The 25,625-nt window shown below is 58.8% G+C and overlaps 13 protein-coding genes and 1 non-coding gene across 14 annotated transcripts; 8 read left to right on the top strand and 6 right to left on the bottom strand.

The window, feature by feature from the left end:
• Positions 1-159: 159 nt before the first annotated feature.
• On the bottom strand, positions 160-1,392 carry A1Q1_00780 (uncharacterized protein; the record flags this gene model as incomplete). Its single annotated transcript, XM_014328474.1, has 3 exons — positions 160-616; positions 666-1,008; positions 1,062-1,392. 3 exons carry the CDS (start codon positions 1,390-1,392, stop codon positions 160-162), a joined length of 1,131 nt encoding a protein of 376 aa, XP_014183949.1.
• A 1,125-nt stretch (positions 1,393-2,517) lies between these two features.
• A1Q1_00779 (uncharacterized protein) lies at positions 2,518-3,391 on the top strand (the record flags this gene model as incomplete). The annotated part of the gene is made up of 4 exons (XM_014328473.1): positions 2,518-2,701; positions 2,836-2,967; positions 3,240-3,296; positions 3,339-3,391. The coding sequence occupies 4 exons, from the start codon at positions 2,518-2,520 to the stop codon at positions 3,389-3,391; spliced, it is 426 nt and encodes a 141-aa protein (XP_014183948.1).
• Positions 3,392-4,307: 916 nt separating this feature from the next.
• On the bottom strand, positions 4,308-6,545 carry A1Q1_00778 (uncharacterized protein; the record flags this gene model as incomplete). Its single annotated transcript, XM_014328472.1, has 1 exon — positions 4,308-6,545. The coding sequence occupies one exon, from the start codon at positions 6,543-6,545 to the stop codon at positions 4,308-4,310; it is 2,238 nt and encodes a 745-aa protein (XP_014183947.1).
• A 1,783-nt stretch (positions 6,546-8,328) lies between these two features.
• On the top strand, positions 8,329-9,296 carry A1Q1_00777 (UDP-N-acetylglucosamine transporter; the record flags this gene model as incomplete). The annotated part of the gene is made up of 3 exons (XM_014328471.1): positions 8,329-8,591; positions 8,678-8,897; positions 8,979-9,296. 3 exons carry the CDS (start codon positions 8,329-8,331, stop codon positions 9,294-9,296), a joined length of 801 nt encoding a protein of 266 aa, XP_014183946.1.
• A 189-nt stretch (positions 9,297-9,485) lies between these two features.
• On the bottom strand, positions 9,486-10,978 carry A1Q1_00776 (ribosomal protein L2; the record flags this gene model as incomplete). The annotated part of the gene is made up of 3 exons (XM_014328470.1): positions 9,486-9,744; positions 9,811-10,661; positions 10,727-10,978. 3 exons carry the CDS (start codon positions 10,976-10,978, stop codon positions 9,486-9,488), a joined length of 1,362 nt encoding a protein of 453 aa, XP_014183945.1.
• A 544-nt stretch (positions 10,979-11,522) lies between these two features.
• Positions 11,523-12,712, top strand: A1Q1_00775 (uncharacterized protein; the record flags this gene model as incomplete). The annotated part of the gene is made up of 5 exons (XM_014328469.1): positions 11,523-11,642; positions 11,749-11,925; positions 11,998-12,044; positions 12,227-12,362; positions 12,401-12,712. The coding sequence occupies 5 exons, from the start codon at positions 11,523-11,525 to the stop codon at positions 12,710-12,712; spliced, it is 792 nt and encodes a 263-aa protein (XP_014183944.1).
• A 152-nt stretch (positions 12,713-12,864) lies between these two features.
• Positions 12,865-13,442, top strand: A1Q1_00774 (uncharacterized protein; the record flags this gene model as incomplete). The annotated part of the gene is made up of 2 exons (XM_014328468.1): positions 12,865-13,244; positions 13,307-13,442. The coding sequence occupies 2 exons, from the start codon at positions 12,865-12,867 to the stop codon at positions 13,440-13,442; spliced, it is 516 nt and encodes a 171-aa protein (XP_014183943.1).
• An 855-nt stretch (positions 13,443-14,297) lies between these two features.
• Positions 14,298-15,128, bottom strand: A1Q1_00773 (uncharacterized protein; the record flags this gene model as incomplete). The annotated part of the gene is made up of 1 exon (XM_014328467.1): positions 14,298-15,128. The coding sequence occupies one exon, from the start codon at positions 15,126-15,128 to the stop codon at positions 14,298-14,300; it is 831 nt and encodes a 276-aa protein (XP_014183942.1).
• Positions 15,129-15,646: 518 nt separating this feature from the next.
• On the bottom strand, positions 15,647-16,732 carry A1Q1_00772 (uncharacterized protein; the record flags this gene model as incomplete). Its single annotated transcript, XM_014328466.1, has 1 exon — positions 15,647-16,732. The coding sequence occupies one exon, from the start codon at positions 16,730-16,732 to the stop codon at positions 15,647-15,649; it is 1,086 nt and encodes a 361-aa protein (XP_014183941.1).
• A 723-nt stretch (positions 16,733-17,455) lies between these two features.
• A1Q1_00771 (uncharacterized protein) lies at positions 17,456-18,286 on the top strand (the record flags this gene model as incomplete). Its single annotated transcript, XM_014328465.1, has 1 exon — positions 17,456-18,286. The coding sequence occupies one exon, from the start codon at positions 17,456-17,458 to the stop codon at positions 18,284-18,286; it is 831 nt and encodes a 276-aa protein (XP_014183940.1).
• Positions 18,287-19,147: 861 nt separating this feature from the next.
• On the top strand, positions 19,148-19,936 carry A1Q1_00770 (uncharacterized protein; the record flags this gene model as incomplete). The annotated part of the gene is made up of 1 exon (XM_014328464.1): positions 19,148-19,936. One exon carries the CDS (start codon positions 19,148-19,150, stop codon positions 19,934-19,936), a length of 789 nt encoding a protein of 262 aa, XP_014183939.1.
• Positions 19,937-20,530: 594 nt separating this feature from the next.
• On the top strand, positions 20,531-21,279 carry A1Q1_00769 (uncharacterized protein; the record flags this gene model as incomplete). Its single annotated transcript, XM_014328463.1, has 2 exons — positions 20,531-20,745; positions 20,820-21,279. 2 exons carry the CDS (start codon positions 20,531-20,533, stop codon positions 21,277-21,279), a joined length of 675 nt encoding a protein of 224 aa, XP_014183938.1.
• A 1,712-nt stretch (positions 21,280-22,991) lies between these two features.
• On the top strand, positions 22,992-24,771 carry A1Q1_00768 (acetamidase; the record flags this gene model as incomplete). Its single annotated transcript, XM_014328462.1, has 4 exons — positions 22,992-23,255; positions 23,310-24,157; positions 24,208-24,481; positions 24,577-24,771. The coding sequence occupies 4 exons, from the start codon at positions 22,992-22,994 to the stop codon at positions 24,769-24,771; spliced, it is 1,581 nt and encodes a 526-aa protein (XP_014183937.1).
• A 410-nt stretch (positions 24,772-25,181) lies between these two features.
• On the bottom strand, positions 25,182-25,280 carry A1Q1_t081. Its single transcript has one exon. It is a non-coding gene; the product is annotated as a tRNA-Pro (tRNA).
• Positions 25,281-25,625: the final 345 nt, after the last annotated feature.

Below are 25,625 nucleotides of genomic sequence, written 5' to 3'. Positions count from 1 at the left end.
TCATACATATTCTTGTTGTACATGCTACATTAATGCTATAGATGTCTAGATTCTTGAGCTACGGCTGGATGTCGTTGTGGTCGTGGTGTGCTGATGCTAATGCTAATTGATGCTGATGGACGTTGGGAATTAGCCAAAGACTCGCGAGAGGGAGCCATCCTACAGCTCCCTTTCAAAGTCCTTGAGGAACTCTTCGGCGCGCTCCGCCTGCCTCTGAGCACGCAGCGCGGCGACCTTGTCTGCTCCGCCGAGGAGTTTGGCCCTCTTCGCCTCGACGAGGGCCCGGCGTTCTTCCAGCCGCCGTTTCCTTGCTTCCTGGGCGGGCGTCATACCGCGAGCAGCTGTCTTGCCGCGTGCCTGCTCAGTCGTGCGGCGCTCGGCGTCGAGACTTGCCATTTGCTTCGCGCGCTCTTCTTCGTCCAGGCTGAACTGGTACGCCCCGGCACCTCGGGTACGGACTGTTGTCAGCTTCATCTCCCGGACACCCAAGCTCACCTTCCTTTGTCGAGTCGTAGTGGTGTTGCCGCGCTTCGCGCTCTGCCTCCAGGTACTTTTGCCGCAGCGCTTCGTGGTCTGGCTGGTACACGGGGAAGTGGTGCTGGTCGCCGTGGATGAACTGAGACTTCCTGTCTGTCAGCTACGAGGTCGCACTATGTCCAGCTTACATGACTTCAGCGTATGCGGACTCGCCAACCAGAGGTTCGTCATTCCGTGATGGCCCAGCTTCGCCCTTCGCTCTCTCCGCCGCAATGGCTTCCTTCCTCGTCCCCATCCGCGTTCGTCCTAGCTCATCGACATATTCGACCTGGTCGTTGCCATCCAGCGTGTCGAACTCCTCGGGTGCCCGTGCTTCCAACGCCGACTCATCGACGTCGCTCGAGTGGTCACTCCACTCATCTCGTTTCCGGTCGAACTGAGGGTCAGCTAAGCACCGAGTAAGAGACAGCTCACGTCTATTGTTGCTTCGGCGAGTTCGCGCTCGCTGAGCCCTTCTCCACCTCTTGCGAGCTGCTCATATCGCCGAGCTTTCGCTTCGAGGATCGCACGCCGTTGATCCTCACTCGGTCCGTCGGGGTCATCGGCAAAGTGCCGTCGCTTGGCGTCGTTGCGTGCTTCGCGCGCAAGACGCTTCACAAGACCAGGGCTCGGACGGTCAAAGGGGTCGCGCGCAACCTTTTCTGGGCGGTCCTTGCGTGCACCCTTGACAGCGGTGCGGCCCTCCTTCTTGAAGCGATCGGCGTGTTCGGCTGTGAGAGCCTTGAGGCCGAGGAGGGATGCCTGGGATACGCCGGACCCGGACATGTCAATATTCAGACGAGGAAGACTGTTGTTATTGTTGATGTGACGTAAGTAGTGAGGACTTGGACGGTAGTAGGTGGCAAATCGCCACATGGACGGAGATAGGCTGGGGTGAAGCCAGTGGGGTTGTGTGGTGAGTGGACGAGAGTTGGTCACGGGGTCACGGGGTCTCTTGGTCCCTGGGCTGGCGCGGCGCGGGCGGGGCTGGCTGGCTGCGAGCCACGATCCACCGCCGCGACTCGTCACTCCTCACTTGGTCTTGCTCTGCTCCTCATTGCATCCATTGCATCCATCCCATCCATCCCCCTATCCCCCCATCCAGTACAATGTCCGCTGCTAAGGTTTACGTCGGTATGTCTCCCCTCCAATACTCTCGACCTACCACGACCCTGCCGAGCACCGAGCCCTTGCACCGCCGTCACCGCAAAGCGCACGGACACAACCCAGCAGACGTCATCTCCACCGACCCCCGCGTTTGTCACGCGTTCGGCTGGGCCATAGGGTTCCTCCTAGCACGTCTGCATACACCTCTTGCCGCTCGGCAAACCTCGCACAGCATCCTTGCGTCCCAGCAGCACTGCACTGGCATCAGCTTCGTGTTCTAGTCTCGGCTTGATATCTCTTTTGTTGCTGGTGGAGCTCTCTGCTCGCCCTGTGTTTGTGTGACTCTCGTGTTGTGTGTCTTGTCTGCGCACAGCTTCTGCTCCCCATCCACATCCCCCCCATTGTTTCGCTTGTGCCTTTCCAGATTGCTTACTCTTCTCTAGGCAACCTCTCGTGGAACACCACGGACGAGGTTCTTCACCAGGTCTGCATTATTTCTGGTCTTCGTGTTAGAGATGCTCATACTATTGGATTTGATTCAACTTCGTCGTTTCGTTCCGGTTTCTCGCTCTCTTCGCTGCTTCGCTTGCTCGCTATCGTTCGCACTTCGTCTCTTGTTTTGGCTTGCCGTCTTTGGTTGTGGTCCCGGGTCTTGGTTTGTGCTCGTCTTTGATCACTAACGTCATTTTCTCAATTGCCCGTGTTGCCCCGTCTGTTCGTCTGTTCGCTTTGCCTCGTCTGTTCGTCTGCCCGTGTGCCTCTCTACTCATCATCCGCATCGGCCAACTACCGGCTCTTGCACACTTTGCTTGTGTTTGTGCTCCGTGTTCCTGAACTGTCCGTGCAAATGAACAGACTTTCGCCGCCTACGGCCAGGTCCTCGACTACATCGTCATGAAGGACCGGGAGACCGGCCGCAGCCGTGGCTTCGGCTTCGTCACCTACGGCAACCAGGCCGAGGCTGAGGCTGCCATCAACGCCATGAACGAGCAGGAGCTCGACGGCCGTCGCGTCCGCGTCAACATGGCCAACTCCAAGCCCGCTGGTGGTGGCTACGGCGGTGGTTACGGCTCCGGCTGTAAGTTGTGAATCGCTGGCCGGAACTAACTTCAGACGGCGGCATGTACGGCGGTGGCTACGGTGGTGGCTACGGCGGCGGCTACGGCGGCCAGGGCGGCTTCGGTGGCCAGCAGGGTGGCTTCCAGCAGGGAGGTTACCAGCAGGGTGGCTACCAGCAGGGCGGCTTCGGCGGCCAGCAGGGTGGCTTCCAGGGCGGCTTCAACGGCCAGGGCGGCTACGGCGGCCCCGGTGGCTACGGTGGCCAGCAGGGAGGATTCGGTGGCTGTACGTTTATCACTGAGGGCGCGGTTAACTGACAGCAGACGGCGGCCAGCAGGGAGGCTTCCAGCAGGGTGGCTTCGAGGGCCAGCAGGGTGGTGAGTGAAGGGTTCTTTGTGTCGTGTGACTCGGTCTGATCCGTGCTCTTTCTTGTTTCCTTTCGTTCTTGTTCTGTGTTCGAATATTCTCGGTTCTGTTTCCTCCGTTCTCGTCGTTCGTTCGATCAATCTCAATCCTCTCGAACAACTTGCTTCGGTCCTTCTCGTTCTCGTATCTAGGCTACGGCGGTGCTCCCCCTCAACAGGGCGGCTACCAGGGTGGCAACTTCGGTGCTGGTGCATACACAACTCTTGCAACAGATTAGCTGACAATCGCAGGTGCCCAGCAGGGCGGCCAGGGTGGCTTCGGTGGACCCGGCCAGGGCTACTAAGTGATACCGGTTACGCTGCTTTCTTTCGTTAATCTAATTTCTGTTCGACTCCGCATACGCTTCTATCGCAATGTACCAACAGCCGAGCTCTGATTATTTGTCTGAATTGAAGTCCCGTCTCCGTTCCCGCTTTGCCTCCTTCTCGTCCGTCCCTTCTCCATCCTTTGCTTTTCTCTCTCCGACCTCTTCTCAACCTTTCACCCTGTCCCATTTTTCTCTTCTTCTGCCCTTCGTCCCGAAGACTTGTCTCGTTCGAAGAACTTGTCCGATATCTCCTCGCTATCTGTGTGCAACGATTAAAACCCAAGTCTCTTCTTCTCTCATTGCTCTCTTAACCTTACCGTTTCCGCGTCTCGTCTACCCAAAACATCCTTGGCTCGGCTTCCCAACCTGCTGCTGGTTTGTTCCGTGAAATAAGAATCATTTTGTATCTTAGATGGCTATTCTCGGCTACGTGGTCTCGGCGTCTCTACCAATCTTCTATTCCCCTATCCAGATCGAATGCATCCAGATGTGAGAATGACCATGGGCTTGGTTGGCTGTCTGACAGCGGATGGAGAGGAGTCCGAGTGCCATGAATTTTCCAAGTTTTGAGATGTTTTTGCCCCTTGTAGTCTGCGTCCGTCAGACGGTACAGTATACGATTTTGACCCGTATATTCCACAAAAAATGCATACAAGTTCGAAAGGTAAAAGGCTGCTCCTGTTGTCCGCGGAGCATATTGTAAGGAAGCCCGGCAGTCCATGGGCTTGAAGTGCAGGAAGTGCGACCTGTTGTCCGCGGAGCACATTGTAAGGAAGCCCGGCAGTCCATGGGCTTGAAGTGAAGGAAGTGCGACCTGTTGTCCGCGGTGCGCATTCTAAGTCCAATGAAGTGTTCTCCGTTGGTTGAGCAACGAAGTGTGAAAGTCTAGTGACTACTGATGGCCAAAGCGGCGGCGCCAGATCTCAGCCATAGACTCGTCAAAGGGGAAGTAGCGGCTCATGAGGGGGACGCAGAGCGCGAGCAGCGTCATGAGCACAATGACGGCGAGGGCGGGGGGCTGGCCTCCCTCGCTCTCGAGGCGGAAGTTGAGGAAGCCGCGCCAGAACCGGGCCGCACGGCCACGAACATCGCGGAACGTGCCGAGAGTCAAGCCCAGTGCCGCATGCAGCGGGCCCCCAGAGGGCGAGGCGGAGTCGTTGACGGGCGTGTTGGGCGGCGTCGGCGTAATAGGGGGAGGAGAGGGGGCGGGGTAGTAAGGCGGGAAAGGGCAGGGCGTCAGGGAGGCACTGGCGGCGACAGCCCTGGCGACGATACCGTCGACGAGACTGGCGACGGCGGAGACAGAATCACCGGCACAAGTGTGATCGGCTGACTCGGGAGAGGCAGCGGCCTCACTGGTCTCAGTGGCAGTGGCGGCAGCACGCTCAGCACGCTCGGCACGCTTAGCACGAGCGGTCTCGATGTCGGCCACACGCAGCGCATGGCGACGGATGGGCAGCACGCCGCGACGGAGACGCACGACGGGATACTCGGCCGGCGCGATCGCGGGGATACGGCCGATGAGCATGGCGGTGGGCGCCGTCGCTCCGGCGGGAGGAGTGTCGAGCGAGAGACTGACGTCGGCGATCTCAGTGGACTCGGTGGTCTCGGCCTCAGTGTCGGCCTCAGCGGTGATGGGAGTGGCGGAGAAGGGGTTCATGTCGTCCAGAGCTAGGCTGACGTCGGCGATGTCCTGCTCCTCGGCAGCCTCCAGGGCCTGAACGAGAGGCACTTGAGCCATCTCCTGGGCGGTGCTCCGGGCGGAAACCTCAGTGGCGGCGTCACCAGCCTCAGAGGCAGCGGGCTCCTCGTTCTCCTGGACGAAGGGGTCGGGGGACTCGAAGTTCCGCGAGCGCTGCTCCCAGTGCTCCTCGTCCCAGTGGCGAGTCGACAGCCCATCATCGCCAATGTCGAGGCGGCGCAGCTGCTGCATGGTTGGAAGAGTCGCCGTAGGTGCATCGGGCATGACCAGCTGACCAGTCGCACTGGTGGCGCTGGCAACGCTGGGCGGACGCTCAACGAAGGGAGCGCGCGTCTCGACCATCTCGCGCACGGTGAACGTGAGGCTGGGCGAGCTGTCGACGCTGTCAGTGTACTCGGACCCGCGCCAGGTGAGCAGCGTCTCATTGCTTGAGCGCGTGAGCGACGGCAGGTCCGACTCTGCATCTCCCCCGCCGTCGCGCGACGCAAAGGCGCGCTGGGCGGAGAGGCGGAACGGCTCGTAGGTCGTCGGGAAGCTGTCCTCGTACAGGGGTATGAAGGCGTCACTGGCAGTGATGGCCGAGACGGGGGGCTGGTTGAAGACCGACTCGGACGGCATAGGCGAAGGAGCGCGTGTCGCCTCGGTCGAAGAAGGCTCGATGCTGTCACTTTGCGCCTGGGCCAACAGGTCGGTCAAATCGGGCGGTCCGGGGTTGGCGAAGAGGAATGGCTCGTTCGAGTACGGATGAGGCGAGGGGTGCGAAGGGGGCGAGGACTGTGTGTCGGCCTCCAGGTCTGTCTCGAGGATGCTGTAGTCCGCATCAGCAAGACGGACCAGGGCACGGGCGGCAGACTGCGCGCTGCCACGGGGCCAGAACTCGGCGTACGCTTGGTCGGGAGAGGTCGAGAGCGTGCCGCTGCCGATTGAGTTAATGGTGGTGGGACTGCCGCTGGACGAACTATCGGTGCTGATGCTGTTGTTGCGCGAGGACTCGCCGAGCTTGGGCTCCGTCAAGGCGGACCTGTGTGACTCCATGATGGCCGCCTCCAGGTCGTCCAACATGAATGGGTCGTCGTCACCAAAACGCTCGGACCACGCAGGGGACACGGGCGCGCTGTCGGTCTCGTCGTCGTCGTCGACAGGGACAGCCTTGGCCTTACCCTTGTCCTTGGACTTGGGCGAGTCATCGTCGAGGTCAGAGGAGTTGCTGGTGTCGGGGGTGGTCGGAGGCGTGTCCGACGAAGTAGGGCTGTCGCTCCCCGAGCTAGCACATTCGTTGGCATCCATCACAGCCGGTGCGGTGGCAGTGGGAGTGGCGGCGACGGGGTTGGCATTGATCGTGACCTCCTCGTTGAGGGTAGTCATAGGAGTGGACGACGAGGGGGCCATCAGAGTGCCGTCTGCTGTCTGCTTACTGCTAACGCCCATCCTGGTCAATGATGGTCGCGTTAGCCTACGTCTTGATGTCCAATGTCACCAGGGACAATGAAAAAAAGGCGGGGACGGGGTTGAGGAGAGTAAGAAGAGGTAGCGAAGATGAAGAGAGAAAGTGAAGAGGTAAAGGCTGAAGAGAAAGATGTGAGTGTGTGATCAAACGAAAGACGGCCGCTGTGGACGTGGCCGGCAGGGAGGACACACACAGCGGGGGAAGACGGTGGGAATGGGGACAGATGACGAGGTCAGGAGCAAAGAGAGCGAGAGGCTCTGTCTTATACTTTGCAGGTCACGTTCTGCTTCACACTTATGCGTAGATTTGTGCGTTTGGTTTTCTGCACGTCTCTGTTCATCATCACCATCTCGAGCTTCGGTGCTTTTAACATCAATCACCACTCCTTGTTTTCAACAGGGGCGGTGCCACAGACTCGAGGTGAACAATACTGCATGCAAATTCACTTTCGGGCAGCGAGGGATTGAAGCGGAATTCTTTTGCATGATTTGATGATGCACAAGCTCCGGAAACGTCCAGCGGTCCGTTGTTGGACTTCTACATCATCAGGACGGAGAGTGTGAGCAGGGCTGCCACACAAGCACATCTGCTCCCGTCAGCAGTGTAGCACTTGTGCGTTCCTCTGTTCTTTCCATACTACGGCCAACTCAGGGAGCTTGTAAGGCTCTTAGAGTGCATAAAAACCTCCCTCAAAGACGCAAGGTCTCTGAGGCTCTCCCAGTGAAGTTGATGAAGGCCGAGAGACGTCCGAGTAGGCAGAGATAGCCACGTTCTTGGTCGCCACTCGCGCCACTGTCGTCATGCCCTGCACTCTCTTCTGGTTGTCCATCACGACATCGAACTTCTTCCCCTTGCATCTGGAAGCTGACCATGCGTTTCGCACCACCTGTCGTGCCTTTGCCTAACCACAAATGCATGACTGCTATCCAGGCAGGTCTTCAACCGCACCGCACGTGCTTTCCCTAGGTGCTGCGCCGCTATCGGCGGAAGCAAATGGATAAAGCGATCCCGGCCCGATCGCTTGTGGACACGACGCCGGTCCGTCGCCGATAACCGCAACGTCTGACCCCTTCCTCAACTTTAACAACAACGACCGCTCTACAAAGTCCACATCCGACCTCTCCACACTCCTTTCACTCCCTCACTCTCCGGTACTCATGGAGACGATACGCGCGATAGCGGAGAGCTCCGCGGGCGAGTGGGCCGCCATCCTCTCCCTTGTCTTTGGAGGGTGCTGCTCGTGAATTTCGGTTGTCATGTCGTAAACTGACAAGCAGAAACGTCTGGGCGCTTGAGGCCGTGCTCAAGTCATATCCCTCCAGTGGTGAGTCCGTACTAACGTCCAACTTACTGGTGTCCTGCCAGCTGGTAGAGCTGTCAGCCCTAAGCTAACAGCAGGCACGTTCCTCACATTTGCGCAGTTCCTGTATGTCACAGTGCAGACCATATCCTCGCAGGTCGAGTGGGACGGTTGGGTTCCCCGGCGGCGGCGTAATGTTGTCCCCCTCTCCCGCTGGACGGTGCAGGTGGTGCTGTTTGTCGCCGTCAGTCTCAGTGAGTTACCTGACGCGCTATTTGCTAACTCATTGCAGTGAACAACTATGCCTTTGGCCTCAAGGTGCGCATTGCTGTACACTAGCTACTGAGGACGAGTACGTTAGCTGATCTCAGATCCCGATCACGGTGCACATCATCTTCCGGAGTGGCGGTGAGCTGCCTCACGCCCAAAGTGCAATGTGACTGATAACAGGGCTGTGCGTTTCGATGCTTGTCGGATATCTGCTCGCTGGGAAGCGGTATACTCTCGGGCAGATCATCGCCGGTGTCGTCATCACCGTTGGTATTGTGCTTGCCACAGTGTCGGCGCCGCGGCCGCCAAAATCGTCTTCCGCCTCGTCTTCCTCGACCACGGGTAAGGAGGACCGCCTCCCCGAGAGCGTGCAGTACGTGATCGGCATCGCAATGCTATCCGTCGCTCTCTTTCTCTCTGCGTGGCTGGGACTCTGGCAGGAGAAGACGTACCGGCGGTACGGCAACCAGTGGCGGGAGGCTCTTTTCTTCACGGTGAGCTGGTCAAGCCCTATCCCTCAAACTGACAGCAGCACTTCCTAAGCTTGCCTTTCTTCCTACCCTTCGCACCCAGCCTCTGGACCACGTTCAAGGCGTACGCCTCCACTGCGCCCGTTAAGCTGCTCGCTTTCCCTTTACCCTCGATCAAGCCCAACGACGGGTTCAACTGGGCCGAACTCGCTGTGCCGAGTGCGCTCCTCGCCCTCGCTGTCAACGTCGTGACGCAGGGTTTGTGCATCCGCGGCGTGAACCGTCTCACCTCTGTAAGCTGTCGAAGTTTCGGAGGGAGCTGACCCCAGCGTGTCTCCAGCACAACCGTGAACCTGATCTTAACGCTGCGCAAGGCTGTCTCCCTCGCAATCTCAGTGTGGTACTACGGCTCCGGCGCCAGTGTCGGCCTCGTGACGGGCGGCGCAATGGTGCTGGGCGGGACGATGATCTACTCGATGGCAAGTCCGCCGCGCGTCGTGTCCGAGAAGAAGTTTGATGACAAGGAGGAAGAACTGAAGAAGACTCACCCCAAGAGGATCAGTGGAGAGGTAGAGAGCAATGGGAACGGGGACGCCGCTGAGCACAGTCCCAGGCCAGGATCACAAGAACAGACTCGGGCTTCTTCGACATCTGTTAGGGTTAACGGAGACGGCGGCCTGCGCCAGCGATAGCTCAAGTGTCACACCTCCACAGTTCCCGGTCATTATAGAGTGTAGAGTATCAGTTCCAATGCACATTGTCCCAGTTAGCCATGGCTCCGCAGTGCCATCCCCATAAACCGTTTGGGCCAGTGTAGAAGAGTGCATGCAATGGGGATGGGAGAGGAATTATGACTTTTAACCGCGAACACAAGAACGCACTTAGCTGCGCCTCTTCTCGGCGCCGCGAGGACGTTCCTGGATGACGGCCTTGTTGCCGTCGCGGTCGCGGGGACGGCGCGTACGCTTGCCCTGGAGCACGCCCTTGGCCGAGCGCGGGTGCTTGCCTCCCATGCTCTTACCACGACCACCTCCGTGCGGGTGGTCGCACGCGTTCATCGCAATACCGCGCACCTTCGGGCGCTTGCCGAGCCAGCGGTTGCGGCCCGCCTTGCCGAGCACCTCGAGGTGGTGCTCCTTGCTGAGGGGGGTCAGCTTACACCATGGAGGAGCAGCTGCTGTCTCGTGCGAGAAGCTGAATACTCACTTCGAAACCATTCCAATCGTAGCGACGTTCTCGGGGTCGAGACGGCGGATCTCGCCAGAGGACAGACGGACGATGGCGTCTCCGTTCTTCCTGGCGCGGATGCCGTTCGAGTCCAGACCTCCTCCAAGCGTGAGGACCTCGGCACCACCAACGGGCTCTCCGTTAGTCTGCTGGTGAGCGACGAGCGTCGCGTAAGTGCCGGCAGAGCGGCAGAGGGCCATGCGTCCGTCGGGGTTGATGGTGAGGTTGTGGATGACGGTTCCGGGGGGAATGAGGGAAAGGGGGAGAACGTTTCCGGGCTTGACAGCTACGGAACGGAACACACCGAGCGCACGCTGCGCGGTCGAGTACTGGCCGTATCCGCCGACAATCTCGGTCGTGTGCGGGTTCGCCCAGCCCTCGACGAAGCCGTCGGGGACACCGCCGCGGAAGCTCTCCACCGTGTCACCCGCACGCAGTCCATCGGGAGCGAGAATGTACGACCATCCGCCCTTGACCTCGTTGCGCGCGAGACGCTTCTCGGTGCTGCCACCGGGAAGCTCGGAAGACGCCTCGGCGAGAGCAGCACCCTCCTCGGGCGAAACGTCGGCTCCGCCTCGGCGCTTGATCAGCGCAATGTGTCCGCTGCGTCCCGGGTCGTACTCGATGCGCACAACGTCGTGCACGCCGTGCTCGAGGCGGTAGAAGTCGACGATACGGATACGCTGCTTGTGTCCTCCTCCGACACCGCGGTTGACGACCTGACCAGTCGAGTTACGTCCTCCCTTCTTGCGCTTGGCGAGCGTGAGCGCACGCAGCGGCTTGCCGTCGAAAAGGTGCGGGTGCTGAACGTGAACGCGGTGGCGGAGCGACTGGGCGTTAGTTTACCACTCCCTTGCTTGCGCAATGTTTCCAATGCTGCACGCCGAGGACTCACGGGGATCATGGGGAAGCCCTTGCCGCGGTATCGCTTGATGATGGCAGTCGACTCCTCCTCCGCGAACCGCGGGCCAAGGAGCTCCTCAACGCCCTCGCTGGCGAGACCGCGCGGCGTAACGGCCGGCGTCTCAATGTCGGTCGTCGGCTCAACGGGCGTCGCGAGGAATCGGACCTGGGCGGCCGCGCGCGGCACAACGAGGGGCGCCCGCGGCACGGTGGCCAGTCGTGTTCGGAGGGCGGCGCGGAACATTGTGTGTTCTTGGCGGCGCCTGACTCGGTTTCGACTGGGGTATAGGTGAAGGTGGTGTCGAGCGAGACGAGAGCGAGTACTACACCTTGGTTGCAGCTGCTCGACGGAGGATCTCAGCCGAAATCTCGAGCCAGGAGAGAAAAGTGGACGGAGGCAATTTCGATATGCGAGAATGGTTGCAACGTGGACATCACGCGAGAACCATGCGATCCAAGCTTGCAACAGCTTCCTCTTGCGGCTACGGTATCTGGAATGTATGCATGGTCTACGCGCTGACCGAAGATAGAAGCAATGCATGCGTTGCGTCTGAGAGGTTCTTGACGAATGTCTTCCTCAAGCTCCATCTTTATGGCGCCCGTTGATCAACCGTTCATGACGATGCACGTGACTTTGACCCAGGGAACACGGAGATTTCGCGCCGCGCCGCGTTGCAGTGACGCCAGGCCCCACGTTGGGTGGACAGGTCCAGGCACATCACACACCTCTCGATCTCGATCTTCTTTCCACTCCCAACTCTTCATCACTCATTTCCCCCGGCAAAACGATGGTCCAGGTCACCGTCCAGCTTAAGGGCGCAAAGCCCGTCGAGCTCAACCTCGACGGCACCGTTCACCAGGTCACCGTCGCCGACGTCAAGCGCGGCGTCCAGAAGCAGGTCACTAAGGTCAGTGTGTAATACCCGGAGCCGGTCCAACTACATCGACTGTCGCCCCGAGCCCCCGGATCTCTCAGCAACCACATAGTCAGCTCAGGTGTAGCTGACGTCGTAGTTCGTGCCCAACCGCCAGCGCCTCACCCTCGTTCCTACCGGCAAGGAGAAGCCGACCGCCCTCACCGAGGACAACAAGAGCCTCGCCGACTACGGTCTGTCTGGCAGCAATGTCACTATCCGCCTTAAGGACCTGGGCTACCAGGTTGCCTACCGCGCTCTCTATCTTTGGGAATACGTGAGCTTATTAGCCCCCTCGCGAAGCTAACAGCAGTTCGGTCCCATCTTCCTCAACCCTCTTTTCCTCCAGCTCTCGCAGAAGATCTACGGCCCGTATGAGCCCTCGACTCTGCAGCTGTGAGTTGAATTCAATCCGCTTCTAACTGACATCAGCACTATCCGCAACCTCCTCGTTGCGCACTTCATCAAGCGCGAGCTTGAGTCCATGTTCGTGCACTCGTTCTCGCGCCCCTCCGTGCCCCTCTCCTTTGTGTTCCGCAAGTGAGTTTCAGCACTGGCCTGTGGAAACTGACATCCAGCTGTGCGTACTACTGGGGCATTACCGGCGGCCTGATCGGCCTCACGCTCTACCGCCCGGCCTACGGTGCCAAGGCGCTTAAGGGCACTCTCCTCGACAACCCCAAGTGGATCGGTTTCTGGACCGCGTTCATCATCGTGAGCTGCTCTACTCCACTTCATCAGCTGACGTCCAGATCAACGAGCTCCTCAACCTGAACACTCACCTGCACCAGGCATCCATTCGCACGCCCCCCGGCGTCAAGCGCAAGTACCCCACCGGCTTCGGCTTCCAGTGGATCGTGTGCGCCAACTACTTCTTCGAGACCATGGGCGTCCTCGGCATGGTCATCATGACTGGCGGCGACATCGGCACCATCGTCTACCTCGCCATCGCGTCCTACTTCATGGGCACCTGGGCCAAGGGCAAGTACAGGCGTTACAAGAAGGAGCAGGACCCCAAGGTCTTCCCCGGCCGCCGCTGGATCTACATCCCCGGCCTGTTCTAAGCTGAATAGCGGTGTGAGAATTACCCTATCTCTCCTGCATAATCACATCACACCCTAGACTACAGAATGCAGCCTGTCGCTGCAATGGTGGAATACTAAAGACTACGAGTTACTGACAGTCTCCGACCGACATATGGGCACTGATCGAGGCAATGCTCGTTTCCTCCACCCGTCCCTCAGCCACTAGCAGCCTCGACCCTCATCTTGAGGTCCACCCACACTGGAGGGTACATGACACAGAGTACCGACTACCTAGCCCGCACTTTCTCCGGCCCAAAGAGGACGACGTCGGCGTGCTTCTCTGTCTGGAGCAGGCCAAGCCCAATCCGATCAAGCCACCACACGATAGCAGCCTATCTCGCCCTAATCCCGAAGACGAACGTGACGAATGGCCAGCTACAACACAGCGTGTTGCTCCCGCAAAACTGGACGAGGAGGCTCCCCTCACATTCACCAGTCTGGGGAATCCCGGCCGCGCGGCGGGGATATCTCCGGATCTGCCAAGTGCTCGCGAGAACATAATCGGGGCATGGTACGCTTGCCCTTGAATATCCTGATGCCAAACGTGGGGGAGGCGTCCGACCTGCGTGTCAGGCAGGAAGCGAAGCCACCGAGGCAACTGGGGTGCGTCAGAGACGCCCGCGTTCCGTGCCCTGCGTACCAGGACGAAAGCGAGCGTCCCAAGAGCCCCAAGGATGCAGTGCCAGAGCGGACTGCTGCCGCCCTTTAGCAAAGCGTACAGGTCCGACTGGCACACGGTGCGCGGCGTCACAGCGTGAAGTAGCTTAAGTGGGGAGTAGCCGAGCGAACATTGGAGTTAGTCCCCCGAGGGATCAACTGTGGGACGGGCGGCCGCGAAGAGAGAAGTGGCGGAGACGAGAACGAGCGAGAGAGACGTGCATTGTCACCTCGTTAGTTCTACATCGACCCAGTCGCCCAGGGGGGCGGGAGAAGAGCAAGGGGTTCGCGCGTCACTGGGGCTGGGGCGGGCATGGTGGTGGTGGCACTGCGGCGAAGAGAACGATGCTGATAATGAAGAAGGAGTCTTGCAAGACCAACCGGAGCTATGCACTGGCCGGAGCAACTGCGTGGCGAGCTCATCGCCAGATCTGCACTTCTCCGACCATGTCCATGCGGTGCGGGGGCTACGGAAAATTGGAGACGCTTGTGGCTGAGACGCCCAATTTTCAGAATAAACTCTGGTGCCTGTATGACAATGCCGGTTATTCACCCGAATTGGGATCCTCTTATGCCCCTACCTCCTGCCTCGTCGCACCAGCGTTGTCGTCGCACTAGCGTTGCAGTTGGGAAGCGTCACGCGCTTTCTCTTGTCCAGGTGCACTGAGCGCCGGGTCAAGTCGATCGGACCGGTGAGGACAAGGTCGACCGGCTCCACAGCAACGGTACCTGACTGCTAATCAGCGCCCAGCTTTCAGAAATAGACCTCGGTACCTTGGGTCGTACGTTATCACGCCACCAAAGCAGCGTACGTTCGCAAACTTGCATTCCGCAACGGATCAGTGACCCATTTCAGCTGCAGGGAGCGTGGACGAGATGGCACACCGATGCATACAGCAGCTTCAAGCTATGCCCACCCAAAACCGTCATACAGGATTTCCCTCTGAAGTAGCACCAAGGATAATCCGTTCGCTGCAGCCGCAACCGCTGCATTGAACGTGTACAGGACAGCTAGCATGACGATTCTCCAAGTGCGATCGCAGCGCTGGCTCCCACCACCGAACTCATACACGTAGACGGGGAACCAGGAACCGCCCCGCTGGCAGACGGGGGTGTCTGGGCTCTCGAAGGCCCAGGTCTGGATGAGCAGCGTCCACAAGATGTCGAAGAAGACTACCACTGAGAGGGTGGTCATGATCCCTAGCCCGACCTCCAGGAACCATGGTATTGGCAAGTGCACTGGCCGCTCGGCGGGCGGTCCTGGTGGTTTTGGAGGTCGAGCACCCGCGTATCGATCTATGGGGCGTCCATCGACTCCGTGAGGGATGTAACGGGGCGCCCATGGGAAGGACAGCGTGATGCCTGCATCTCGCGCTTTCCGGAGTAGCACGAGCACGAGGCCGGTGTATCCTGCTCCGAGGAGTATCCAGACTAGCGTCGTCGCTGCGTCAACGACGATCACGATGTCGGCCTTGCACCCCAGAGCACTGTCAGCGGCGTACACGGAGTATCCCTTCGGACAGTCGGGGACCGTCACCGTCCGGCCATTTGCCTCGAGCCACTTCACGAAGTCCGTTATCTCGCTTTGTCGGAAGTGCCAGAAGAGCTTGGAGGACCAGTACAGACTCAAGTAGGGGCAGTAGGTCAGAAGTCCGACGTGGTGCCGCTCAGCCCAGATTCCGAGGGGTCGTGACCAAAACGTTCCCTCCGGCGTAGGCGAGGGAGCCTGGCTCGGCATGTTGCGCAGTGGTGCGAGAGTGTGAATGGTCAGAAATCCCCGCTGTCCACTGCCGACTTAAGAGTGGCGACTGATGGCCACCCTGTCGGCCCCTCACATCTCTGAGCTCCGGCAGGTCTGACGCTTCTCCCCGTTGAAAGTGAGCAACAGGCGTAGGTCCGATGCTGAGGTCATCTATCATGTGACTGCTTGCATCGATGCACCAAAGCAAAGCCTGTATTCGTGACCCAAAGCCGGAGTTGTCAAAGGGTGAGGTCAGTTAGCGTGATCACTTGGCGTCGTCGCAAACCCAAACTCCCATCCAGTGCCGTAATCTTCAAGCTTGTACTCGACACCGATCCAGTGACGACCCCGGCCTCAATCTATCTACTGTAGGAAGGCACCACCCTCCCCTTACATAAAGCCGTCGATATCGTCTCCCTGCAGAACAGATCGACAGCTAGGCCGCTCATGGGGCAGCCTGCAATTGCAATCCCTCAATGGTGGGTCGGCGCCTGTCACACATACATGCATCTTGGTTACTTCATACAACCGTCTGGTGTTCGCGCCGTCCTGTCCGCGGATTCCGCGTCGTCGCCAGGGTGCAAGAACTGAAACTTCATCGCCATGTTGTCCTCGTGCAATAAGACGGCCGCAAGCCATGCAATGGGCAAGACCAGCAGAGCCAAACCGACACTGCTGTTGATGTTCCGCGCCATGGTTTGCGAAGTGTAGCAGGTAGCCCTTCCCCCCACGATATTGGCAACCCACCAGCCGTCGGGTCCTTCTTCACAGGCAGGATAGGGCGCGTCCGGCGGTACGGCGGTGACGATCCGATAAAACAAGATCAAGATTTGAACGACGGCAAGCAAGGCAAAGAAGCCAAGCAGGTAGGGAACCCCTGGGATATTGAAGTGATGTCTGCGGATAGGGGCTCGGCGGACTACGCCATCTGAGGGGCTCCCATCTCCTTCCCAAGTCGGCCGTCTGGGAAGACCGAGGCGCAGCGGATTCCAGGGGAAGATGGCGCCGGCGTCACGGACGCGACGGAGCAGAGCGAGGCCAGCTCCAGCGCCGGCAGCTCTAAGCAGACGCCGGGTTACATCCTGGCCTTGATTGAAAGCCCAGTTGAGGTCGGATATGCACTCGGCGATGTCGAAGTCGCCCATGCCGATCCTTCTCATTGAGAAGCCAGGCGGACAAGTGTGCCAGACATCCTGGCAGAAGCAGGCGTCGTTGACAGTCCGGGGCTGGCGGAAGTGATCGTATACTCCTGTGACGGCAGATCCCAACGCCAGGCTCACGTAAATCCCCAGTCCCAGTTCGACCCATGAGCCGAACGGAGTACTAATAATACGCCGAATCAAGCTTCGGGATCGCTGGGGCGCCACCTGGGCTGCGGGGCTGCCGGACCCTGCCGCCTCAGCCGTAGTGGAGACAACACCCGACCTGTCGAACTGGTCCATATCGACGATTTCGGTGTTGGCTTCGTCGACCTCGGGAGTGGCAGCCCCAGACTGAGCGAGCTCGGTGTTACCGCCATCAGAAGTGTCGAGCTGGTATGGCCTAAGTCGGAGTCTGAGTTGTCTGACTTCCGATCGAATTTGGGTGCTAGTGCTGGACATTGTGGAGAGGTTGTAAGCAGTGAAGAGGCACGGCAGTGGCAATCCGAAGTCGCTTTAAGTACAAGGTGTCGTTCAGCATCAATCGCGCAGATGTAGTGCAGGCTGTGCAACGTGCGGACGAACTTGCATCCGTCGCCATGTCAAGCTCATATGCTCACTAGTGTGTTCATCATACCGTTTGAACCACTGAAGCGAACCGGCGGCCGACGACGTCACGCTGGTCCGGCAGCTGGATCGTGTTTGACGTTCATTACGGCATTGTTGGTGCGATGAGTTGTTTTGGTTCAGGGCATTTCTCAACATTCCTCTCTCCTCACCCGATGAGGTTCAGCCAGATCTGCAGTAGACCCTCGATACCATGTGGACCTCTGTGCCTGCTCCGACACCGGCTCGGTCTTTCGGTCAGCTGATAGTTGCTTGGCGATGGCTTGGGAACCAAGAACAGCACGGCTCCTGAGCCTCACATGTTCACGGATCGACAGTGGCCTTTCCTGCAATTGGCTGTGGAGGTAGAGCAGGCATCGCAATGCAGCGCTTGAGTGAGTTGCCAGAATTCTTGGGCGGGAAGGCAGGCCGATGTCCGAAAGTGTTGGACCCCTGGTGCTTCACCCAGAACCTTATTGAGGGAGCGCAGTGCCTAGTTGCCTGTTCGTGAACCGAGGTCGTTCTTGCAGTTGATGGCATCTCTTTCTTGTCCACTTTATTGCCCTCGCCAACACCGACATGCCATCGGACACCCGTGCACCAACGCCCGAACCTCTTCTCGGGTCGTGGCCGCTCGGGCTCATTGTCGAGCTTGGGCTGCTGTCCTTTGTGGGCAACATCGTCTACACTAGCCTGTACTACACCTCAAAGCTGTTCCGGCATTTCCGCCTGTCGGAGATCAAGAAACAGCTCAGCGACCTCATACCTCCTGGAGCCCAGCCGGTGGGACAGTGCCCCGCGACCTACTCGGAATGGATCGACTACCCCCGGCTTGGATGCAGAGCGGACGCTGCACATGTGACTGAGCGCGCGAGGACAGTGACGTGGATCCTGTTCGGCGCTGGCGTCTCCGCAGTCGGACTAGTGCTTGTTCGCAAGGCACGCGATGCCGGCGTGACATTTTCGCTTCCTTGGGCTCCGAGCCACCCCGAGCCCTCCAACACTAGCCTCAGCAGCTACGACCGGCGCCGAGGAACGCCAGGTCCGAGACCTCCCGGACCGCCCCCGCATCGCCCGGAGCACCTGCGCATACCTTGGTGGCTAGAGCCGGCGCTCACACTCCTCGCAGCTCTCTCCGTGTTTGTCTTCCTCCTCATCGGGTGGAAGCTGCTCACGCAGCAGGGTTACCAGGAGGGTTATGGCATGCCCAAGTGCACCCCAGGTCCTTTCGGGACACCCGCATGGGTGTACGAGTACAGCGGCAGATCGGCCCAGTGCGTTGACGCCTGGTGGTTGTATCTTTTAGGCTTCCTGCAGATGTTCAATGCTGCATGCGCTGCAGTCCTAAACGGACTTGCAGTTGTCCTCGTGCGAAAGGAACTTCTCCACGACGGATGGGACTGGTTGTAGCTCAGCTGCATGACAGCAAGGTGCAGTTTGAGGTTCTGTCGGACTCCGTCCAGTTAGATCAGTGTCAAGGGTCGAGCTGATAGATAATCGCCTCATGCAACTGTTTTGCCTGATCCTCTGGCAAGTGCAGCTATCTGCACAGCCTTTGGACACCCTCAGTCGTGTTCCTACTTTCACAAGCGAAGCGAACTGCCATGTCGTCGATGCCTAGTTCTGCCTAAAGTTGAATGGCATGTTGCCATTCGCGTTGTGCCCCCACTGGCGAGTCTGGCAAGTGTCGGGGTAACCTCATGGTGAATCTCATCATTGGGCTGTGCGCTGTGCTTCTCTGTTGCTTACACAGCGCTGAGATACCAGGGGGGTGTCGATAGTTTTGCCTAATCTCGAAATCTCGGTCACTTCGGAGCAGACAGGAACCAAACAACGCCACGGTTTGGGCTTGCCCTATGTACCCACGACGAGAGTCTGTGGGAGTGGGGAGGACAGGAGCGGCTTAGATGGAACTACTGCGCCTATGCAAAGCTTCATCATCCAAGTGATTCTTGGGGGCTCAACAGCCGTTGGATTACCAATGGTGACAGTAGTGCTCGGGTCTCCGGCTCCACTCGTAATTCCGAAGTTAAGCTCAGCGAGCAAACTGCCCTTTTCGCCCATGCCGTACGGTCGACAATGGCTGCGCACGACGCTGTAAGCGACAATGACGCACGAGAGCTTCTGGCCTGACTACAGAGGCTCAGTGTAGCAGTATTATGGTGGAGTTCGGGGCCGGGCTGTCGTACATAAGCCGCCTGCTCCTACAAATGGGCGACTTGATACACCGCGATTCTACACTTGAGCGGCAACCATCCCACCAAAGCTGCCATGGCCACCACACCTGAACCCTTCATCTGCGGCAATCAGCTAGGCGACTGGGTCGAGGCGGCCCTTCAGTTCTATCTATACACCACCTGGGTATACAGCATCATCTACATGGTCGGCTACTTCATGAACGTCAAGATATTCGGCGCCGGACGCATTTTCAGCTCTGCTTGTCCCAAAGGGTTTTCGGTACAAAACACCTGGGCCGCTGGCTACTCGGGCGACACGAGTTGCATCTCCGACGTGGCCTGGTCAATTGAGAAGGGCCCAAGGTTAACCTACCTTCTCATGAGCGGATGCGTCGCTGCTCTTGCCATAGTCCTGGTCAGCCGTGCCCGTGACGCTGGCCTCGCTTTCCGCTGGCCTTCAAGTCGTCGCTTGGGGGCCCGATCTCCGCCACCCGCCGACCAAGACAACAAGCCTCAACACATGTTCCTCTCCACCAACGACAATAATGCCTTCCAGGTTTACCAGTACATGCTCTTCGCGTTCTTACAGATCATTGGGCTCTTGTGGCGTGTCCTGACGGCTCCGACCCTGCATGATCCGTACCCCTCCTGTCCGAAAGGGCTGTGGACGCACGACTTCAGCGCGAAAAACATCAACTGCTTCAGTCCCTTTTATCTTGCCTTCTGGGTCAGCTTCGAAGTCGCCCAGTCTCTGCTCGTTATAGTGCTTGCATGGCTAGCGGGAACGCTACTGAGGCAGGACAACTACAGACGGTCGGTATGGAGTCCTCCGCCGCCTCGGCCGCCCGTTGCGCGGCCGGATATCTCGCTCGACCGTCTTTGATCTGCGTAGCGTTCACTAAGCCAAAGATCGGGATACCTAGTCCTCTCATCGCAAACAGTCGAGAATGCGAACTGTTCGTAGTATCGTGACTGTCTTAAGCTGTGCTGTTATGTATGCTCTCTGGACCTCACCAAAGGATCGAACGACTATAATTGATTGCCACTGATCCCATAATCCAGACAAACAATAGGGTCACTGACGGCGGCAACCGGACTGCAGACTCAGCTCCAGTGACTCAGTGCGGTCTGTCCGGTTCTGGGGAATTGTGGGATGCGGATCAATTGTGATGGGAGTCGATAGTTGGGGCCCACGAGTCAGGAACCATTGGGTCAAACACCGCACCCTCGGACTCCATATCGCAACTAGCGCGAACCAGGCTCCACACCTCGATCGACTTTAGACATCGCACATCACGGCATGCACAGCGAAAGAACTGTCAGGCTGACCCGTTGTGACGTCGAAGACACTCTCTCTGAAAGGCAGGCTGCATCTGTCAGCACAGCTTGTACTAATGTCGAGCATCCGTCGATGCATAAAGTGTGGCACCATGGTGCGGCCACACTGAACGGTTCTCACATCTACTACAACTCAATCATGAATAGCAGCGCCAAGAAAACCACCGACACGGTTCTATTTGGCCTCGGACTCGGCGTCTGGCTCGAACTCGGTCTCCTCGGATACCTTCATGCGACTTTTGCCTACATCGTCCGACGCACGACAGACTACGTCTTGAAGACTACGATATTCGAGTCAGGTGGGTGCCGGGCTGGTTTCACCACGCAGGAGGTACCCACTACCACGGGATCTGCGTACTGTATATGTGCATCTCGGGACTGGGTTGGGCACTGGAGCATGACCTAAAGCTCTCGTTCGTGATGCTCAGCGCTTGCGTGGCTGGACTTGCTCTGGCGCTCGTGCGCCGCGCCCGCGACGCCGGAGTCACCTTCCACTGGCCGTCGAGTCGGTCGCAAGATTCTCCGAGTTCGACGACGGAGGAACGGGCTTATAACCAAACCACCTTCATGCACCATCCCAATCACTTCGGCGTGTACATCATGCTCTACATGTACGCCGTGTTCGCCCTCGTACAGATTGGCGTCATGCTTTTGCAAGTGAAGAGGGCGTTCACGGACACCTGCCCTCACGGCTTATACGCACACGAGTCCGGGAGCAAGAAAGTACATTGCTTTGGCCCCGCCTACGTTCAAATGTGGGCTACGATTCAGGTAGCGTTAAGCCTGATCGTGATTCCCGCCGCGTGGCTTGCTGGTCGATTGCTTTACTGTGACAACTTCATTCCGGAGATCGTGGTGAAGCTTCCGGCGCGTGCTGTCGCAGGCTAAGTGGAACCTTCCCTCAAGGGATGCCGCCCTTGTATGCACTTGCTATCTAGCTCCGGTTTGTAACCTTGAATGAATTGATCGTTGGCAGACCGATGCATTGCGGAGTGGGCTCGTTCCACATGTTCGACAGATGGCCGATGATTGCGATAATCGGCGACTTTTCGGCTGGCCGGATATCAGAGACCACCGGTCCGGATCTGGATTCACCGAGCAACCTGCACCCTGCGAGCTCTCCGAAACGTGAACGTTGCCCAGGAGCTTCTACAATGCGGACAATGCATGGTACAGGATACGATGAAACGGCTGCAGCTGTCAGTGAGCGAAGGTTTCGCTCTTAGCGCTGAAGGCGGTCTCGGATTGGATCACATGATCTCGGCGTTTGCTGAGAGATGACAAGCACCAGGGCTTACTCTACGCAACTGCCTGACATTTGTGCTCCGCATCGAGGATTATCAGGCCGATCGATCTACATGAGCACTAGATTACTCTTTCACATAGCCTGCTTCGGTGTTTGCTCCGATCAAAGCTATGAACAAGAGGTTACAGGGTTCCGGGGTTTGCTTTCGGACGTCAGAAAGCCGACCTCCTCAGGACAGACCCGCGTGCCATCCTCAGCCCTCGTTCTTTCTTTCCTGATGTTTGGTCTGCTCCCAGGGCCGAACGCCGATATCTCTCGCAAATGTTCCACCCCCACTTGTGCAAAGCCGGATGTCGCATCTTCCTGAGGAGGCCCCGCATGGATCCCCCACTCGGCAAGACTTGCGGTGTCTACGACCGAGGTCGCAATCTCCAGATGTGAGGCTGACGTCACCACCTGACACTTATCTGATCTGCCCCCGCCGAATCGGTTTCTGCTCCGCGTCGAACGGCCGTGTCAGCACTATGCACAGTGGACAGCCGAAAGCCCCGACGGAAACTGACACACCGACAAGCGACAGCCGACAAGCGGGCAGATCCGCGAGCGGCGATCTCCTGCCCTGCACTATTTGCAGGGTTTGTGTTCCAGGTAGCCAAGGATGTCACCTGCGCTCCGTCGGGGATCGCCAAGCTATGCCTAAGCCTTCGGCACAACGGCACATCGCGTTCCTGTTGCCAGGAATCGATGATTAACAGCACAACACAGCATGCTGTGCGCGAACCGCATCGGCGACCTCTAATCGTGAGACAATAGCGAGCCTTCTAGCGTCCAAGCCACCGGACGCCACCCCAACGCCAATCAAAGCAGCTTACGTCCTGTGACCAGATGCTGACCAACAACACAATCCAGTGCCCAACACAAGCGCCGACTTCCCCGCTCGGCCCTCGGAACGGAGCAGCATCGCAAGTGAGACACACAATAACGGAAGCGCCGAGCTCTCACATTCACACTGCCCACCTGTCGCTTGCCCGCTGCCTGGCGGCAGGCGCGTAGGAACAGATCGAGACCTAACTACCAGGGGCGAGTACGTCCAGGGGCACCATGCTTAGCCGAGGTGGCCGCGTGCACACCAGACACCGCAGTCCCCACGAGATGCAGATCGATACGACGCAGCGAGGAAATGACGGCACCTGGCGACGGCAGTCACCTGATCGGTGACTTCGGTAACTGCCCACTTGCCGGCTGTCGGACCCGTTGAGGTGAACCGTGGGTATTATATAAGCTGGGCTTGCATCGCATGCACTTGGGAACTCCCCTGCAACCCGTCACATCACCTAAAACTCCCACTTTCATTATGCCTGACGGAGTAGCTCTCGCGAAGAAGGCGATCGCTGCGCGCGACGCGACGATTCCAAAGGAGTACGCTCTGCCCGAGTCGCTCTTCCCCCTGCCCAAGGACAGGCGCGACTTGCTGCAGCGCTCCGGCCTGCTGGACAAGAAGGAGCTCGAGATCGTTAACCAGGGCGTTATCCCTCTCGCCAAGGCCATCGCAGACAAGAAGTACACCTCGGTCGAAGTGACTAAGGCGTTCATCAAGGCTGCCGCGATTGCTCAGCAGGTACGTTCTCACCTCCACCTCCACCTCCACTTCTTATCTTGCTGACAAAGGCAGGCGACGAACTGCGTCCTCGAGCTGTTCCCGGAGGAGGCGCTTCAGCGCGCCAAGGAACTGGACGACTACCAGGCGAAGAACGGCAAGACTGTCGGTCCCCTCCACGGCGTCCCGATCAGTATCAAGGATCACATCCGGCAGAAGGGCCATGCGGCGCCATGCGGCTTCCTCTACGCTGTTGACCAGATCGCGGACAAGGACTCGCACCTGTTCGCAATCCTGCGCGAGGCGGGCGCTGTACCTTACTGCCGCACCATCAACTGTCAGGCCGTCATGCACCTCGAGTGCCGTAGCGCGTGGGGCGCGACTCTGAACCCGCACAACGTGGACCTCGTTCCTGGTGGTTCTACTGGTGGTGAGGGCGCGCTTCTCGCTATGCGCGGCTCGCCTCTCGGTATCGGCTCTGACATTGGTGGCTCCGTGCGTTCGCCCGCTGCGGCATGCGGTATCTTTTCGTTCAAGCCGTCCATCGGCCGCGTGCCCAACACTGGTGCCGAAACTCTGTCTGCTGCGCCTGGATACGAGGGCATCATCTCGACCCTGGGTCCCATGGGTCACAGCGTCGAGGACCTTGAGCTTATCATGAAGATTGTCGCCGACGCCAAGCCCTGGAACTACGACCCCAGCCTCCAGGTCAAGCCCTGGCGCAAGGTCGAGCAGAAGGGCAAGCTCCGCGTTGGTGTGCTCCGTGACGACGGGGTTGTCCGCCCCGTTGGCTCTGTCCAGCGCGCACTCGACTATGCCGTTGACAAGCTCAAGAAGAACCCCAACTTTGAGGTCGTCGAGTACAAGCCGTACAAGTCGGAGCGCTCGTGGGAGCTTATTGTGAGTAGAGACAGGCTTTGGAAGTGCGATCAGACCGATAGGGCGCCTGATCAGCTGAAGCCTTGGGTCACAGAGCTGACGCCCAGACCCACCTGTACTTCCCCGACGGCGGCAAGCTCGTCTACGACTCGCTGGCCAAGGCTGATGAGCCTGCCGACCCGATGACCGACTGGATCGTCGGCCAGGGTCGTGCGCTGGACCGTGATGAGATCATCAACCTCGTCGCTGAGCGTGACGCGTACCGCATGGAGGTTGCGCACCACTGGCAGGACGCCGGCATCGACTGCCTGCTCTCGCCCGTCGGCCCCACTCCTGCCCCTCAGCCATTCACCGCCAAGTACTGGAACGTGAGTTGCCCATTCCACGCAGAAACTGACAGCAGTACACGTCATACTGGAACCTGGCCAACTACCCCGCTGGCGTGTTCCCGACTGGCCTCAAGGTCGACAAGCAGGATGAGAAGGACAAGCAGGACGGATACAAGCCCCGCAACGACAAGGAGAAGGAGATTTACTCGACCTACGACCCCGAGGTCGCCCAGGGCGCGCCGCTCTGTCTCCAGGTCATCGGATACGTTGGCCACGAAGAGGAGACCATCGACGCAATGAAGAAGATCGTCGACGCCGTTACCAAGTAGGCGTGCGACAGGGTGAACAGTGCTGTAAGGGGAGATGTCATTTGGGTCAGAAGTGCCCCCACGGGGAATCGAACTTGCAAAAGGGTCGCTGTTCTACTGACGAGCACTTACTGTGTCCCAGGTGAGGAGTAGGAGTGAGGCCCACCCGATCGATGCATGAGACCGCGCCAGGAACTTGTTCCGGAGTTCTGCACGCATGAAGAGCATCTTAACAGGCGCGCAGTGCGACCAGGCGGCGAAGTGTCTGCACAGCAAGATGGTAGCGCAGGGTCCGACACGCGACCTCGCACCACGCCCCCCGCCCGGCCCCGTGCCAGTGTGACCAGCCATTTCCCACACCTCCTTACCACCACAAAAGCCAAGCTTGCGTCCTTCTCGCACCTCCAGAGAGCGAGCAGAGCAGCAAAAGAGGCACCAACCGGGATTTGAACCCGGGACCACTTCCAAGGATGATTCATCCGGATCGTAAGAACCCGAAGGAAGTATGATAGCGACTACACCATTGATGCCACGTGGTTTCTGACGCTCTCATCGTGTTCCCCGCCCCAAGAACCCTCGAAAGCGAGAGTTTGAGGGCGTGGACGGATGGAAAATGAGTAGTAATCTCGTGAGGAGATGTGGTGGGTAGGTGCGGAAGTGGTGAGCGCCACACGGCTGCGGTGTGTGATCGGTGTGCTTGCGCCCCCTCACTGCGACGCTAGAGCATCCTGGGCAAAGCGACGATCACTGTCTCGGGGGTCATTCGGCAGTCTACAGCTGCTTGGTGCGCTATTATATTGCCGGGAAGGAATCTTAGGCACGGGTGTAGGAAGGCGCCACGCAGAGGGGGTAGGCACACCTCTAAGTAAAGCTCC

Source organism: Trichosporon asahii (assembly GCF_000293215.1).
Source record: "Trichosporon asahii var. asahii CBS 2479 unplaced genomic scaffold scaffold00003, whole genome shotgun sequence".
In the NCBI taxonomy this organism is placed as follows: Eukaryota; Fungi; Basidiomycota; class Tremellomycetes; order Trichosporonales; family Trichosporonaceae; genus Trichosporon; species Trichosporon asahii.
Note: the sequence above shows the minus strand (reverse complement) of the source record. Positions and strands in the feature narration are given on the sequence as shown.